Source organism: Planococcus citri, chromosome 4 (genome assembly GCF_950023065.1).
Source record: "Planococcus citri chromosome 4, ihPlaCitr1.1, whole genome shotgun sequence".
In the NCBI taxonomy this organism is placed as follows: Eukaryota; Metazoa; Arthropoda; class Insecta; order Hemiptera; family Pseudococcidae; genus Planococcus; species Planococcus citri.
Window position 1 is genome coordinate 341,396 of NC_088680.1, and position 17,727 is coordinate 359,122.

A 17,727-nucleotide genomic window follows, 5' to 3' on the forward strand; every position below is an offset into this window, starting at 1 on the left:
TAATGAAAACTTGAGTATACGTACAGTCGTACACCCGAAGCGACGCGACGCGACGTTGTTAAAAATAAGTAAAAGGAAAATTGCTCTATCGTGCTCGGCAGCGGCGGTATACGGTAGGTATTTTTTTTTTTTTTTTTTTTTTAATGAGGCAAAGGCAAAAGCAAAATTAGGAGCAGCAGCCGCACTCGACCACTCGTCCTCGTTCCTCGTTCCTCGTGCTAGAGACTAAGCGAGTAGGGTGAAAAAAAGAGATGAAAAAAGAAAAAAATGTATGGCCGAGTCTCTCCACTCTCCACTCTTCACCTGCTGCCTTTACGTCGCCGTCGCCGTCGCCGCCGTCGCGCACCTACGTAGGTAATTTGCGAAAAAATTGTCACGGCGCGACGGCGTGGTAAACTTTGCAAGGTCGCGTGAGGACAACTTTTGCTCGCTAGTCGCTGTCGAGACGACCATCGAGTTTTCTTCTTTTACTCGCTAGTTTTTCTTCGCTTTCTTCGTAGCATACACCATACACTCCTTGGTCCTTGTCCTTATATTCGCCTTTGTCGCTCGCATCGTTTTACGTACCTATGCGGCATACGCGTAGCAAATGTGCAAATTGACGTCGTTTCAATTGATACCTACTACATAAATAGAAAAAAAATCTTTCTATTTGTATTTTTCTAACCCTATGACCGTTTTCAAAAGAAAACTTGACGAGAAAAATGACGATTAAATCGTTTTTTTTTTCCTAAAAAAAAAATGACATTTTTATTGTTTTTTTTTATTTTTTTTTATTTTAAAACATGCGCATCTCGATCGAATTTGTTTCTCGCAACAATTTTTAACGAATAGGTAGAATTTTTTCCGTTATTTTTTTACGATCGTCGGCCCATTTTTTGATGAACCACCCTTGATCGCGAAATGAAATTCTCATCGACAATCGGCGTTACGAGTCGTGAGAGGCGAATCGCCAACCCTCCTCCTCCTCCTCCTCCCCCCCGCCCGGGCAGGGATTTTGAAATTAGCCGCCGCGGAAGTTGGTCATTTTTGTCGAAAACCCCCCACGTAACCAAATTTTCACATATTCGTACGTATCGGTCGCTAAATCACTCCTCCTCCTATAACTCGTTCAAAAGTTGCCAGTTTTCAAACATTTTTTTTTTTCAATTTTCAAGAATGTTAGACACGACCTACGTGTCGAGGGTCAGCCTTGGAAATTTTTCGAAATTTTTTCAAACTCATCTTCTCGGTGAAGCGCTCGGCGTTGAAAAATATAAAAAATGATTTGTTGGCCATTTTTGCGCCTAAAATATAAGGCAATTTTGTTTGGAAACTGCTTTCTCACTATTTAAGTACTCGCATCGCATCGCATCGCATCGCATCGCATACGTACGGTAGCGTAATACGAGTACAATCGTAAAGTACGTATGTGAACTACACCTTCAAGCTGAATTTGTAGTAATTGGTCGATTTTTGTCCACGTTGTATATTTAATCGAATTTCCATTTAAAAAATGGCCGAATCACGCCATTTTAGGAACCGTTGACCCGGTGGTTTGGGCGAGTCGTTGGCGCCAAAATTCGTAATGTGTGCTCGATGGTCGATGAAAAATTCACGAGTTGAAGAATCACGCAGCGAATAATGCAAATGCAAATACGAGTACTGTGAAGAATGGGCGAGTTGAAAAAGGAAAAAAGGCGCCCCCTTTGCTCGACGAAAGCGAGCGAGCGAGCGAGTGAGTGAGTGAGTGAGTGAGTGAGGGAGGGAAAGGGGTAGCGTAGACTAGGTTCTTTTTCGCGCGTAAGTGGGGTAAAAATTGAACGTCGCCAGGGATGCGATGATACCGTATCGATACGGTATCGATACTTCTGAAAATATCATGATACGTATCGATAAATATGTACTTTTGTTTGTTTATTTTAGCTTAAAAAGTTGGCTGAAATGCCAAAACTTTCACAGATAAAAAAAGCCAAAAACAAAAAAAATTCAAAAGCTCGGTATCAAGTTTGGATCGATACGTATCGATACATTACTGATCTGATACGTATCGATAAGTATCATGATATATCGGGTATCATCGCATCCCTGAACGTCGCTCAGGCTCAGGCTGAGCGAGGCCGAGCCCGAGCCGTGTATCATCGATTTGGAATTTGCATTTGTCGGTGTGTTGCTCGTCTCGACTATGTGTGATATGTGCAACTCTGCAAATACAGCAGCGACGTGAATGAGGTGAGGTGAGGTGAGGTGAGGTGAGGTAAGGTGGCATGTGATGAATAGCATTTTTAGACCGAGTGATCGACTATCGGGCGTGGGCGTAGACGTAATTACTAATTATAGGCGATAAGATGATGGTGGTGTGCTCTTTGCTCTGTGCTCTGTGCTCGTCCGAGTCCAAGTGCCACAGCCACAGAGACGCTTTAACGCTTTATAGTTTATAGTCGCTTAAAGAACACTGATGACTGAACAGCTGAACAGCACAGCATTCGGCATCGGCAGGCAGAAGGTAGAATCAAAACCAAAACCAACGTTCTCGTTAGTCGTTGCTCGTTGGTCGTTGGTTCGATCAAGGTAAACTGGTCACTGGTGGTTCGAATTGTGTGTACGGCTACGGCTATGGCTATGGCTATGGCTGAACGGCTCAACGAAATTCCGACATGACATTCAACACGCTGCTCGGCACTGGCGGCGCTGGCTATAATACATACTTACATACATACGAGTACGTTACGTACTGGTACTGGTACATACGATTTACTCCGTATAATACTCGTATAGTCGTATACCAGATAGGCAGATAGCTATTACCGAGCTAGCTTGCTACATATAGCTAGTAACGTCGTCGTCGTCGTCCGTGCCGCGCCGCGGAGTCTCTCCTGTTCCTGCTAGACTGCTACCCTCTCCTCTCCTCTCCTCTCTGCTCTTCTCGTCCAGCCAGCCAGCCTGCCTGCCTGCCAGCCAGTGGTCTTCCGCGTGCTACTAATGTGCTTTTCAAACTCGACTGCTGACACTGCGTGCGTTTAGTATGCGTTTTTGCTTTGCACTTTTCTCTACTTCTCTAGTCACTCGTCACTCGTCAGTCGACCTTTGGACAGTTGGGCACTGGCCCACTGGGCACCAGGCACGTTCCGTTTGCGTGCAGTGCCAGACTGCGAGCAACGCGTTTCGCGTCGCCCCTACGAGCTCGGGTGCGAATGCGAATGCGAATGCAAATACGAATGCGAGTATTGAAATTGACTCGAGTTAGAACCAACACCAACAGTCCAACACCTACACCTACCCTACACAGTACACAAATCGCAGTAAAATAAAATACCCTACGATTAAAATGTAATAAGAATAATGGGGGTAGCGCTGATTGATCTACCTGTGTAACTGCTGCCCGGCCGTCCCTGTTTCCGGGGTGGGGTACTTTTATCTGTACTACATACTCGTAGTAGTAGTAGTAGCAGCAGCAGCACGCGTATTTACATGCACTTGAGACGCAAAGCGCGTAAATTTATCTACCCACGTACTACGTATTACTTACTTATACCTAGATGCTAGATGCCTAATTTACCTATTACTCGTATTTGTACCCACCGAATATCCAGTGCCCGCAGCCCGCGTTATTACGCGTATTTAACCCCCTCCCTTACCAACCCATTATCGTACTAGCCTCTAAATCTAAGTCTCTAGTCTGTAGTTACCTATACCTATCGTATGGATGGCGGGGCGAAATGCGAAATGTTGCAATTTGTATTTTATTACAAGATGAAAATTTAAAATGTGCAGGGCCATGCCAGAAAAAGATGTTACAAGAACTGTAATGGTTGGACCAAAGTAGACGATAAAGACAAAGAAGTAAGATTTTCCTAATTTTTTTTTCTTTTTTTTCCTTTTTTTTTCTTTTTTTTTGCTCTCTTTCTTCTCGCATTCTCGAGGTACGATTACTCGTTACTCGTACCTTGTGCCTACTTTTAATAACGTCTATATTCGACATTTAACGTAAACGTAAACATAAGCGTACCATGTACATACAAATACGTAAGCTTTACTATCTAATCGTAATCGTAATCGATATCGGTGTGGTGTATGGTAATTGGTAACTTCTCTCTAGTCGTAATACTTAATGTACGTGTAATTTTACGAGTACCAAATAATTGTAATATCTTAATTCGTAATCCATTTTACGCCGCGTCGCCGCATATGCGCACTTGCTTGTAAATACGCGTGCCTAATTTACGACGAGTCTATAATTATTACCCATTACGGACTAGGGTGGTCCTTATTTACATGGTCGAAATTTTTTTTTGCAATTTTGATTCCCCCCCCCCCTCAAAGTTGTTCCCTTTTATGAGAAAATAAATCCCTGAAAGTTTTAGCGGCGTAGGTGAATATTAAACCGTGCCGCAGACAGAGCGAGTGAAATTGAATAACTGATAGACCGCGTAGTCACTGTATTACCCCACAAGGGCCGCGCGGCGTTGTTCGTGTTTTCCCAGACACGAATATTCCATCCTGTATTCGGCCGGATGCAGTAAGAAAAATTTTTTTTTCGACAAAAAGGTCTCCTTTGGCACCCAAATAAAGATTCTGGAGTATAATCGGGCATCGGAAAATATTTTGAGGGAATTGGGGAACAATAAAATTTCTAAAAAATGCTCTAAATTGACGTGAAAAAATTCCAACAATTTTTGATTTTGATAATGTAATACCAAAAAAATGATACCAAACGATGTCAAAATAAATCCCAAATCAGTGTTACCAATTTTGGATTGCTCACCTCTTACAGCTACATATTACTTACTTCGTCCCAACAATAAATATGTTGAGGGACATATCCTTTTTGGCGTGATTTTGACAAGTATCAGCCCCTGTGAGCTATCAAGGAGCAATCCTAAAAACTAGCAAATGGTTAATTATGTTTTTTTAAAAACAATCGAATTTTAATAATAATAAATTTGAAATTTTTAAATTGAATTTCAACATGGAAAAATTTTTTTAAAAATCTTTTTTTTTATTTTTTATACTTAAGGGAAGTATTTAAATTTTTATATTAATTTTTTTTTTACGCAAAAGAAATTATTGGTAACACTGGTTTGGGGTTTATTTTGACATCGTTTGATATCCTTTTTTGGTATTACATTTTCAAAATCAAAAGTTGTTGGAATTTTCCCACGTTGATTTTGAGCATTTTTTTAGAAATTATTCCTCAATCACCTCGAAATATTTACCGATGCCTTATTACCCATGCGTATGCGTATTCGCATACTCCTACATGTGGGTGTGGGTATGGGTATTACTCGTATACGAGTATGTAAGTGTTTGCCTGGGCGCATGTGAAAAATTGGTGACCAAGTTTTCCTCGAATGGGAGACTACCCAGTACCCAATGTATTGTAGAATGAAAAATTGCAATTTTTGTACAAAGCAACCTTTCGAAAATTTTGTAAATTTTGAATTTTCGAAATGAACAATGGGAAAGATGACGCCCTCGCTCTCGCTCCAGATAAGAAATTTTCAACGTGTATTTCCAATCCATCATGTTCGCTAGAATATGCCTCATTTTATGATTTTTTTGAAAGGGAGGCCAATAAGTTTTATCGATTTATATACTCGTATACCTAGGTTATGTCTCATACATATCTATCATTTGTATAACCTTTAGGTAATGAATTTTGAATTTTCCCAGTTGAGCATGAGCAATGCAGAACGTAACTTTCTAGATGAAAAATTTTCAAATTTTAGCTGAAAGGTTCTTATCACACCGGATTGTGTTTGCTTATCTGCCTGTTTTAAAATATAAGTAGGTATAACGCTGGTGTTAGAGAACATTACATTTGAATTGTTGGCATTGCTGAGGATTACATTTTCGTCGAAAACACCTTGCGCAGAGCTGTTGTTTACGCATGTATAGGTATTTCGTTGCTCAGGTGGTAGATCCAAAAACTTATTGCATTTTTGAATATGAGGAGCAATATTCCAAAACGCCCTATGTCCATTTTAAAAAATTAATGTTTAGTCTGGTAAATTGGCTATTTAGGCGGGTTTAAAACTTTATTTGGGTGGATTTATGATGTTAGGAGTGTAGCTACTATTTCATCCACCAGATACCACTAAAAAAATTCAATAAAAAAGGACAAAGTGCGTTTGGGAACACTTCGAAAAAACTGCACTGAGGGCGTTTTGGAATACTCGTATCACTCCTCACATAATGGTCTGCCCAAGTTTTACAATATTGACAATACAGTTTTGTTGGAGGTGGTGCTGCACCCTCTGTAACTGTTGCAACAAAGCATCTTCCACTAGCCACAGCATTTGGTGATGATTGATGGTTAGATGTCGAAGCTTGTTCACACACATCAGCTTGTTGATTCGTGTAATTTAGAAATTTGCCGAACGTATGAAACTTTTCCAATTTGGAGCTTTCTTTTTCCCAAATGTTTTGTAGTTCGTACGGAATTTTTTCAATGAATATTGAAATTAAAATTTGACCAACAAGATCAAAATCTGGTTCATTCTGGTTTTCTTCATTGATTGATGAAAGTGCAGTGTTTTCAATGTAACTTTTTTGTGATCCATTGGCACAATCGTGTATGTTGAGGGATTTCAAATGGGTCGACAACTGCATCTTTGGATCATTATAATGTGACGAGATGATGTTCCACGCTTTTTCGTAATTCAATTCAGAGATCGGTAAATTTTTGATCAAATCGAGAGCTTCTTCTTTTAATAGAGTTGAAAAATAGCTGTGCTTTCTCTCAGATGGAATCTTGGCATTATGGATATTTTTTACATATACATTTCGGAAATTTAGCCAATCTTTGCTCTCATAGTTGAATCCGGGTATATTAAGCTTTGGTAATTTCTCATGTTTTTTCTGAATTAATGAATTTCTCAAACTTGAATGTAACGCATTGAATTCGGATCAAATATTTTTGATATTTGTCTTCTCCAGAGTGTGCTAATAAATTTCTGGCGATATCATCGAATTTGATTTCTGAGTCATGTACTCGTATGTCGCGCAGTTCCGCATTGATGATTTCTGGAATCGGTATTACCGAATCAATGTCAAGCTTTTGAAGATTGCTGAGTATAAGATATTTAATACGTTTAGATTATCGATACTTCATTTTATAAAATTGTTTAGAAACAGGTAAATATATGTTACAGTTGATGTGTTTACTCCAGAGTGAAACGTAAATGAAGGTTAATTCAAAGCTGGAACAGGGTGTCCCACCACAGAATAACCTTCAAGCTCCAGGGGCAGATTTTTGGCCACTAAAAAAAGTTTTTTTTTTTTCATTTTGTATGTAAGTACTTTACTTTCAACATTATACCTTTGAGCGATCGTGATAGGTAGAGTGTTGAGGTTAGTGGGGCTGGATAGCAAATTCGAGGTAGAATTTTTTGATATGGCTTGTAACTGCACCAGATGAACAGGAAGAGTTGTACCAAGCGAAATAATTGGAAAAAATGTGTTCAAAAATCGGCCTTTTTTTTCTGTTTTTGTATAAAACCTAAAAAAAATTTCCTAGTGACATAAATTCTTTTTATCAGTTTCCTCGAATTGAACAAGTGTGAAATTTTTGTTACCGCAAACCCGCGCCTCTCTATCTCAATTTGTAAACAAAATTTGCCACTTTCAATGCTGAACAAAAACTTGGAAAAAATTCAAAAATTTCATTTTTTCAATTCTCATTTAAAGATTTGGTGCAGTTATTAGCCACATCAAATTCTACGTGAAATTTGCTATCGAGCCCCCGGCAAACCTCAATTTTTAACAGTTTATTTCATGATTTAACTGATCACACCTCGCTATTTCATAGAATAACTAGATTCTTCATGCATTACCTAGATGAACTACGAACAATTTACTTGCATTAAGTACTTTTTCGTTAATACATTACCTGGAGTAAACACATTAACGGTAACATATAGTACATATTAATACGTATGAACTTTTATCCTTTGTTTCTTTTTCTAAATTATGTAACTTTGGATAGGTACGTGAGATGTTGAAATTTCAGGAGGCACGTTTGTACAGGAAAAATTGGTTCGTTGGGGGTTGTGTGGTAGGTAGGGGTTTGATAGTTTGCCATGCCTCGAAGCGTTTTAGCTTTCACGAGTCGATTTGTGGTGTGAGTTTGCTGTGCCCTGCCCTGCCATCGAAAAGTTGTAATGTTCTGCAATTGCGTGTGTTTACTGCAGATTATTTTGTTTTGTTTTTTGAAATTTCGGTATCGTAGTTGAAAAGTGTACCGGCGAAAGAAATTTTCAATCGAGTTTTTTGGTCATTTTTAAAATAAATTTTTACTTAGTGATTCGGAATTTCCTTTTTTTTTTAATTTTTTTAGCGTACAATTTTAACGAATTTTTTTCAAGGGAAGTGACGCGAACGAATTTTTTGCGGTGATTTACAATAAATTGTTCGATGAGGATTTATGTAGTTTGTAACTTTTTCGCGATTACGTGGCATTTCATAAATTTGTATCCGGTGTTTGGAGTTTCATTTTTTAGAAATTCAACTTTGAACTTTTCGCGGTGGTTTTAAATTGATTTCGTAGCGTTATAAATGCTAACGAATTTTCTTACGACGATCTGCGATTATCGCGTTTTTTTTTTCAATCACTTGGATGGAATTGTGCGAGATTCAAAGTGTTGAAAATCCGCATCCGCTAAATACGTAGTATCTTATCTAAATTGGGGAGGTGGCACTCCGGCGAGAGGAACGAAGGAGGAGTACGAAGAAAAGGCCAGCATCTGTGCCTGTTTTGCCTGTTTTACGGCGACTTGGCGACCTTTTCAAATGTCGACACGGACGATTGCACGCATATTGCGTGGTGCGTCCGAGTCTGATCTCGTCTAGGCGTCTAGCATCTACCTTCGTCCTTCTACCATCTATGCGTAGTAAAAGCTGTAAAAGCGCTTGGCGTAAGAGTTTGAAGCGCTGTAGCGGGTTATCGTTTGAACAACGGTGTGGTGGTAGGGTGCGGTGCGGTGCTGCCAAGTGAGGGCGAGGAGGTATGGTACGCGACTACGCGTACAACGTACAGCGTACAGTGTACAACGTACGCGATGGCAGACAATAATAATTACCAATTATGCGGAGTATTAACCGGACAGAAGGCCGACAGACAGCCATGGGAATTAACAAATTGCAATTAAACTTTTATAATGAGTTTGCCGCGTTTAAATTGCATTACCGTTGGGAATGAAAATGAAAAATTCTATTAACGTTTGCAAGGCGGCTTTCCTCAAAAATAACGATACGATATACGATATACGATAGAAAAGTTGGCTTTTTGCGCGAAACTTTGGCGATATTGTACCATATACCTCCTAGAGACGCCTACCACGTGATGGCATTTGGCCTTTTGCAGTTTCGCATCGTGTCTCTATATTTAGTCATACTCGTATACTCGTATTGGTCACTTACATGGGCAGCAGCGGCCATACTCGACTGCTGACGAGTCTAGGGATGCAATCGAAAGCCAACCTAACCTAACCTAACCTTACAATGTTACGAGTATTTTGTCCTAGTACATGCGCATGTAAATATTAGTACTAATGGCAATGGGTAGTGTGAGTGGCGTATCGCCGCATGTCTACGTAGATAGATATATATGGTTAGTCTATAGGTGGTAGTTATACATACATGTACAATGTACATATACGACGTGTATTATGGAGAATACGGAGACTTACTGGGGGCGGTGGTGTTTGTTTTTGTGGTTGCAGATATTCTCGTCCAAGTCGGAATTGCAGTTGCACTCGCAGCTGCATATGCGCGAGGTGAAGCCGTACAAGTGCTCGCAGTGCAGCAAAACGTTCGCCAACAGTTCGTACCTGAGTCAGCATACGCGCATCCATCTGGGCATCAAGCCGTACCGGTGCGAGATCTGCCAGCGCAAGTTCACCCAGTTGTCGCACCTGCAGCAGCACATTCGCACGCATACCGGCGACAAGCCGTACAAGTGCCGGCATCCGGGCTGCACCAAGGCCTTCTCGCAGCTCAGCAATCTGCAGAGTCATTCGCGTTGCCATCAGACCGACAAGCCGTACAAGTGCAACTCGTGCTACAAGTGTTTCTCGGACGAGCCCTCCCTCCTCGAGCACATACCCAAGCACAAAGAGTCCAAGCACCTCAAGACGCACATCTGCCAGTACTGCGGCAAGTCGTACACGCAGGAAACCTACCTGACCAAGCACATGCAGAAGCACGCCGAACGGCTGGAGAAGAGGCCGCCGGTCGCGCTCGGCATGACGCGCGCCTCCATGGTGGACGGCGGCCCGCCGTACTGGGCGGCGGCCGCCGCCAAAATGTCGCCCGACTCGGCCGCCAACCATCTGGCCGAGGTGCTCAACCAGCAGGAAGCGGTCGCCTGCGGAAATAACGATGGCGGCGGCGGCGGCGGCGGCGACGCCGCTCTGCATCGCGAAATGAACGGCGGAGCCGACGACTACGTGCTGCGACTGTCGCAGCACGCGCACGCCGTAGCAGCGGCAGCAAACGCCGCTTCCGGCGGCGGCACGCCGTCTTCGTCGACGCCGTCCGCCTTGTCGCCGCTGCATCCGCACGAGCCCATCATCACGGTGTCGACGACGCCGGCCGGTGCCATCAAAACGCCCACCTCGTCCGGCTCGTCGGCGTCCGCCTTCACGCCGATCCAGTCGATGGGCATCGGCGCCCACCACCATCCGCACCACCACCATCACCATCCCGGCCACCATTTGCCGCCGCATCCGCAGCACCACCACCATATAGCGGACCGGGCCGCCGCCTACCTACCGTATCCGTTCAGCAGCGGCAAAATGGCGGCGGCCGGCGGCCAGCTCTCCGGCCTCGTCAACATGCCCAACTCGATGGACATGTCCACCAAGAATTCCCATCCCATATCGTCGAATCACTTTCATAATCAGCTCATCTCGCTGCAGCAGATACGCAACTACCAGTCGCCGCTCACCGAGCAATTTATGCAAGGAATCAAAGACAAGAAAGATTCGATCTTATAAAACGCCGACTCCGGCTCTGACTCCGGCTCCGGCTCCTCATTAGCGGACGCTCGCCACGCGTATTTTTGTCATGCCGCCGCGCCGCTTGGTCAGCTCAGCTCAGCTCGATGTACTCGTAAATGCCAAGAGTACTCTGCAGTTTCGACGACTTGGGTTTGTTGAACGTTACGCGTTAATTATTTTGGTTGTGCATTTTTTTTAACTCGCCCTTTTTCTTCTTGCCCTCCCTCCCTCCTCCTTCTCTTTTTCCCTCCTTTTTCCCCCCGCCAACTTTTACGAATGTAGTTTACGTTTTCTATTTTTGTCCCCCGTCTTACCAATACGTTTGTTTTGTTTTTTTACGCGTTTATTTGTACGTACGTTCTTTTGTGTGTTTTTTTTTTTAAATTATTTTTAGCTCGCGCATTTGTTTACATACATACTTATATATTTTGTTTCGTTTTATCGTACTTGCTTGATTTTGAGTGTGTGTGTGTGTGTACCCAGAGACCTAAGTATCCTTCTCGACGAACGCTAATTAAGGTCTTTTTGTTTTATTTGTTTTATTGTTTCGTTTTTCCTATATCATTTTTTTTCTCGTCTGGCGTTCGCTTTCGTCAGTTTGTTACGAATATGTGTAGAGACGTAAACTTGGATAGGTATCTTTACCGTTTTTTTAAAATTTTTTATTATTTTTTTTTTACCATGATCAATACGTACTTACTCGTAGTATATGGGCGCGATCCGCGATCGAACGACTACGTAAATAGCAATTTTCATTCGGTCGCGAATAAGAATTCTCAACCTGCCTACTCCGAAGTATCCGCCGCGCCTCCGGGTAAAGACAACAAAAAGTAGACGGTTTAAATACTGGACTGGATAATGAATTAATGACGATGAAACTTTTGTATGTACGAGTAGTTGTGGAAGTTCTCGAAAAATTAAACGAAAAATTGAGAAATTGCGTCATTATCGATGGCTAATTATTGTCGTTAGGTTGTTGGGTAGAGCTACGCGCCTACTCTTCGTCATCGTCAGCGATCAGTGTGTCTGTGTATCAGTGTACCTTTTCGTCGATCTGCGTGATTCCCCTCAATAACGAACCTGAAAGTACGTGTGCGTGTACGCCGTACGGTGGTGTACTCGTAGGTAATTGTATTTAAAAAGCATTCGAAAGGAAAGAAAAAAGAAAAAAATGAAAAGTATGCGCGGTTTTTTATCGGCGTATCATCGGTGATCTCGGCGAATGCATTTTTCGAACCAGTTTCTAGCAGTTTGTCCGGTTGTGGTTCTGCTTCTTGTCCATGATTTGGCACATGCGTGTTGTGTTCGCATCGCAGCACTGTTACTTTTCGTCAAACGAGCCCGTTAATTAAGAATTCTATTTGCGAAGCGGCAACGACGACGACGACGACGACGAATAAATAAATAAATGAATTCGTATAAATGTACACTGATACACACACTCGCACAGCCACCAGTCGGAGTACCTGTGGCTGGTGGCTGTAGCCAGTGCCAGTACTCGGCTCGTCCACCGAGCGCTAAGCCGAGAGTCGTTTTCTGTTTTATAGCCGCAGCCACAGCTACAGCTGGAGAGGACTACACAAGACACTCGTAGTCGTGTCTTGTACGTACTCGTATCCTATACACATTACACTGATATCTATCTACGTTTCTTTTCAGTTTTACCTTCATTTGTAGGATAGGCCCCGAGCACCGGGTACCGGGTGGCGGGTACCACCGGTTAGCGGAGAGCTCCCGAATAATTTGAGTATTTGGCAACCGCTCGCGTTCGGTCCGTATTCCGTATTTATTCGCTGAAATCGTAGCCATAAAACTCCGCTGGTGCCCGCTACATTTCTAAATTTCCGTTCAGTCGTTGAGTAAGGGCGGGCGGGCCGGCCTTCCTTATCTTGTCTCGTCGAAGCCGACTTCGCTTGTCCGCGAATTTAGGTTTTTAATGCAATTTTGAGCGATCGCCAATCTCAACTCTGCGCTAGCTCTTTCTTCAGTTTTTCCTTTTTACCCCCTTTTTTTTGTCCATCATTCCGTCTTTGTTAATTTGCTATCTGTGTTGCGCTTCCCTCGTTGGCGGCCTTATCTCGTTGTTTGTTTTTCTTCGTCGTTTTTTTTTTTTTCGTGTTTCGTGTTTCGTGTTATTTTGTTTTATTTTTTTATTATCATTATTACGATGATTATTATTATTATTATGGTTATTATTGTTAGGCTATTACTTTTTTTGGATACGCGTTTTTCCTCCCAAATTATTCGAATGCGCGCTCCGGCTCGCGAGCTGTTTGCGACCTGTAAATTTTTCGTATCGGATTATATTATTGATCTCATAAATCAGGTTGATCTCTTTGCATAAACGATGACGACTTTTGAAATCTTTTAATTATTTGTAATTATGTCTATTGTTACGACAATTATACGGTTTAAATTACCTTTACATTATTACCTACCTATTTATACGTACGAGTACTATTATCGAATTATCGATTTATCGATTACAAATTACTAAGTATTACCTACCTACCTACTTTTATGTTACGTATTTTGTCATTCTTGTTCTTTTTCTCTTTGATTTTGTTTTTGTTCGTTTCGTTCGTTTTCTCGACTTTTCACTCGCGGCGAATGTTGTTTTTTTTCTACCGTACCTACATATAGACAAACTACGTATACTCTTACCTACTTGTTGAAACTATTTGTGCGTATGTACGTATGTCTGTCTGTCTGTCTGTGTACCTCTACCTACCGTAAAATGATACTTTGCATACGTAAGCAACCCTATAGACTTACGTACTTATGCACAAAAATGCGTTAATGTGTAAATGACGTTTGGATTCGTGCGCCGCGCAATAAGGAACAAACTAGCAAACCAAAACTACTCGTAGGTATGAGAAATTGAGAATACTATTGAGAAAGAACGAAACGAAAAGTAGGTAGAGTTACCACCTATCGCTATCGAAAATGGCAAATTGGTAAAATAGGTACTACGAGTAGTACGAGTAGATAGCAACGAATAAAAGAATAGGTAATATTACCGAAGAGAAAAGGGGAGAGAGGTAACTTGTGTAAGCGTGTGAAAGTGAAAATGAATGGAAAGAGGGAAGGGAGAGCGGAGGGTGATGCCCGAGTCAGCCAATACCTTCAAAGGCAAAAGGCAATAGGCATTCGGCGTGTTTAAATTAATAATGTAACTTTTATGTACTTACGTGTATTATTTTGATTATAAAATGTATTTACTTAGGTACCTCTAGTTGTATAAGTATTATTATTCATTATCGAAGTACATATACCTGTGTATAGGTATACTGTAGGTATTATAAATTTATGTACCTATTTTTCTTTTTTGTTGATTGAATTTGAGATTTTGTATTAAAATTTTATATCGAATAAGTAATTGTTGTAATTTTCAGTTCGAATTGATGTAATTTTGAAGATTCTGAAAAATTCCTATCATTTCCTTTTTGAAAAAAAAAATATATAAATTGTGTATTATGTGTTATTCTGTCGAGTGCATTATGGTTACGGTTAGCTGAAATACCCTCGCTTTATCACTCTTACTATATCTAGCCAGTAGCCAATTTTGCCTATTGGTAGGTAGAGGTAGTTGGTTGAAAAATACATACATAGGTATGGCGTGGCGTGCCGGCGTGGCGTGGAGCGCGTATAAATATAGAAGAAAATGAAAAAGCAGAACAAGTCGTATAAAAACCAAATTTAATTGGCGGTAATTAGCATTCGGTATCTTTGTAAAACACCCAGTTATTAGCTGGATGTTCCTTGTTTTGGCAAGGTTAGAATCTTACAACATGTTATTTCTAAAACAAGGCTAAAATAGCGTAGGTTTTGCGCATATAATCAAAATGTAGGCTGAACAAACTGGTTTACAAAAATCACCTGTTTAGAAGTTTCGTTTAGCTTTGGCTATGGCTATGGCTATGGCTACACAGTACACACTAGTGCCCAATAAGTGTATAGTGTACTCGTACACCCATATGTACGCTTCGCTTCGGCTTCGCTTACCATTACTTACCTTACCTACGTTTTGGTACTCGTACTGCACCAGTTAGACGGTCGAATCATCCAATCCAATATCACTACCTACGAGTACATGTATTTTGGCATTCGCGAGGTCTAGCTCTTCAGTTACCTACTACGTCAATGCGTCAATCTGAGCTCGGCATTTGAAAACCGAAAAGGAAAATAGGTAGGGCTAGGTAGGTAATGAAAATAGCGACTTGGCTTTGGCGAGCCCGACGCATCGTTCACTCCACTGAAAAACCAACAAAATTACCGCGAAAGCGAAAATAGATACGGTATCGGTCGGTAGAGGTACTAACTACTTACCTATACCTAGTAACAGTAGGTACCTCTGTACAACTAACGATACCGTAAAAAAAAGATAAGCGACACGCGCAACCAAAAGTAGTAAGTAGGTATACATACGATACAGCCAACGAGCTTTTTTATTTTTATTTCAATTTCATATAACGCGACTCTTCGTTCTTTCCATATCGTCATCTTTTGCTTTTGCATCATTCAATATTACGAGACGGCAAAAAAATGCCTACTCGTATCAAATACAATATGTATCCTAGCTAAAGTAGGTACCTACCTAAATCAAAAAAGTGCCCATAATACGCAGATTCGTAATACGAGTAGGAGTAGGTAACACTCAAATTGGATACTTGTGGATACACAATCATAACATATCCGAGTATGTACGTAAACGTAGACGTACCTACAGCTACACCAGCCGCAGCTAGTCTATATTGTAATATTTTAATTATCGATAATAAAAATAATAAATAATAATTATTAGATGCGGAGCCGAGCAACTAATTCTGAATTTTAATTATTTCTATAAACTGGTTTATCGCCGCATACCAGTATACGAGTATGGTATACGTACGTATTCATGCAACGAATTAATATTACCGTAAGTAACCGCTTTTTTTATTTTTTTTTTATTTATTTTTTGCTTTTTTTCGTTTTTTTATTTTATTTTTTTTCGTTCCTTCGTTTCGTTTCGTTTCGTTTCGTTTGGTTCGGTTCGGTTTAGTTTCGTTTTCCTTTTTCAACATGTTAATTACCCACGCAGCTCCCCTTTACCGTCGTATTTTTCTTATACATTCTTGTTTGTTTATGAACACGTTTTAAATTATTCGGTTGACCTTGAAAATTTTAAGCTCTATCCTATTTCGCGCGTTATGTAACCGAAAAATTTTTATAAATAAATCAACAAACGTTTCAAATTAGGTATTTTGTTTATTATAGAGGTGCCCCGCTCCGTGCTGGCTCAACTTGCAGCCAAATTTTTGGCTACTACGAGTAGATATTATGGTACCATTTACCATTAGGTTTAATTTTTAGCCTTTATAGGCTATGGTAAAACGCCGTCTATGAAAATGTAAATTGGTTTCAACGAATAACAATAATGATGACTGGTGATAGGTGCCGCCCCACGTTTATTCTATATTTCCATCAAAAATTCCAATTACTTACTCTCTTATCAACAAATAGAATATCTAAATTCCATTTTTCTACCTTATATACGCGATAAAATTAGGGTGGCGCTGTGCAGTGATTCGATGAACAAAGGCGAATGGCAAAAATGGAGACACCTGCCACTCTTATCTATAGAGCATTTACAAAATTGCTGCATACCCTAGCGCCTGAACCGTGAGAGGACAACTTCGCCGACGCTACTATAGATGCCTACGACTTTTCATGTAAGAAACGCAATTTTTTCGATTGTACTCGAGTTCGGGTGAATTTTTATGTAGTCTCAAATTAAAGACAATAAAATTCTGTATTGATTGATGTTAAATTTTCATCATTTCGCGTAAAAATAACGATTTTATGAATACTTCTATTTTACTGATTTTTGAATACTATGTACGTACGTCATCTTTAAACTAAAAATACTCGAAATTTTCAATGAGCACATATGTGTTTTGAATGATTAAAATATTCAGAATTTCATCCTCTTTAAAATGAGTTTTTCCCGAAAGCTCTAGCTTTTACCGTTCAAAAGTTTTCGAAGCTTCAAGTTGCAAAAACCAGCTGCGGGCAGTAATTATTGAACTTTGAACTGAAATTAATCGAAATTTTCAGTGAACACACAGGTATTTTAATACAGCGAAATGTTCGTAATTTCATTTTCTTTAAAATGGGGGTTTCCCGAAAGCTCTGCCTTTTACCGTTCATAAGTTCTCGAAGCTTGAAGTTGCAAAAACAAGGCGAAAACCAGCTATGAGAAGTAAGGTATTGAACTTTGAACTGAAATTAATCGAAATTTTCAACAAACACATAGGTATTTTAATACAGCAAAATGTTTGTAATTTTATCCTTTTTAAAATAGATTTGTACCCAAAGCTCTATCTTTTACCATTCAAAAGCTCTTGAAGATCAAAGTTGCCGAAAGTGGTCAAATTGTATCATCAATATCAGTTTGCGTTGATATTGATCAGTGATAACTTTTGCAACTTTGATCTTCAAGAACTTTTGAGCAGTAAAAGGCAGAGCTTTCGGGAAACCCCCATTTTATAAACAAGACGAAATTACAAACATTTCGCTGTATTAAAATACCTATGTGTTCACTGAAAATTTCGATTAATTTCAGTTCAAAGTTCAATAATTACTGCCCGCAGCTGGTTTTTGCAACTTGAAGCTTCGAAAACTTTTGAACGGTAAAAGCTAGAGCTTTCGGGAAAAACTCATTTTAAAGAGGATGAAATTCTGAATATTTTAATCATTCAAAACA

General features: G+C 40.4%; 1 protein-coding gene across 3 annotated transcripts in view; it reads left to right on the forward strand.

The window, feature by feature from the left end:
• The window catches only part of LOC135845482 (zinc finger protein rotund-like), a 50,604-nt gene extending 36,141 nt beyond the window's left edge, over positions 1–14,463 (forward strand). For 2 of the 3 annotated variants that reach the window (XM_065364061.1, XM_065364062.1), the window contains exons 6-7: positions 3,754–3,822; positions 9,702–14,463. In XM_065364061.1, the coding sequence (XP_065220133.1) occupies positions 3,754–3,822; positions 9,702–10,976 (1,344 nt within the window). In that variant the 3' untranslated portion in view covers positions 10,977–14,463. The remainder of the gene's footprint in view (positions 1–3,753; positions 3,823–9,701) is intronic. The other variant, XM_065364063.1, reaches the window with a different exon arrangement.
• Positions 14,464–17,727: the final 3,264 nt, after the last annotated feature.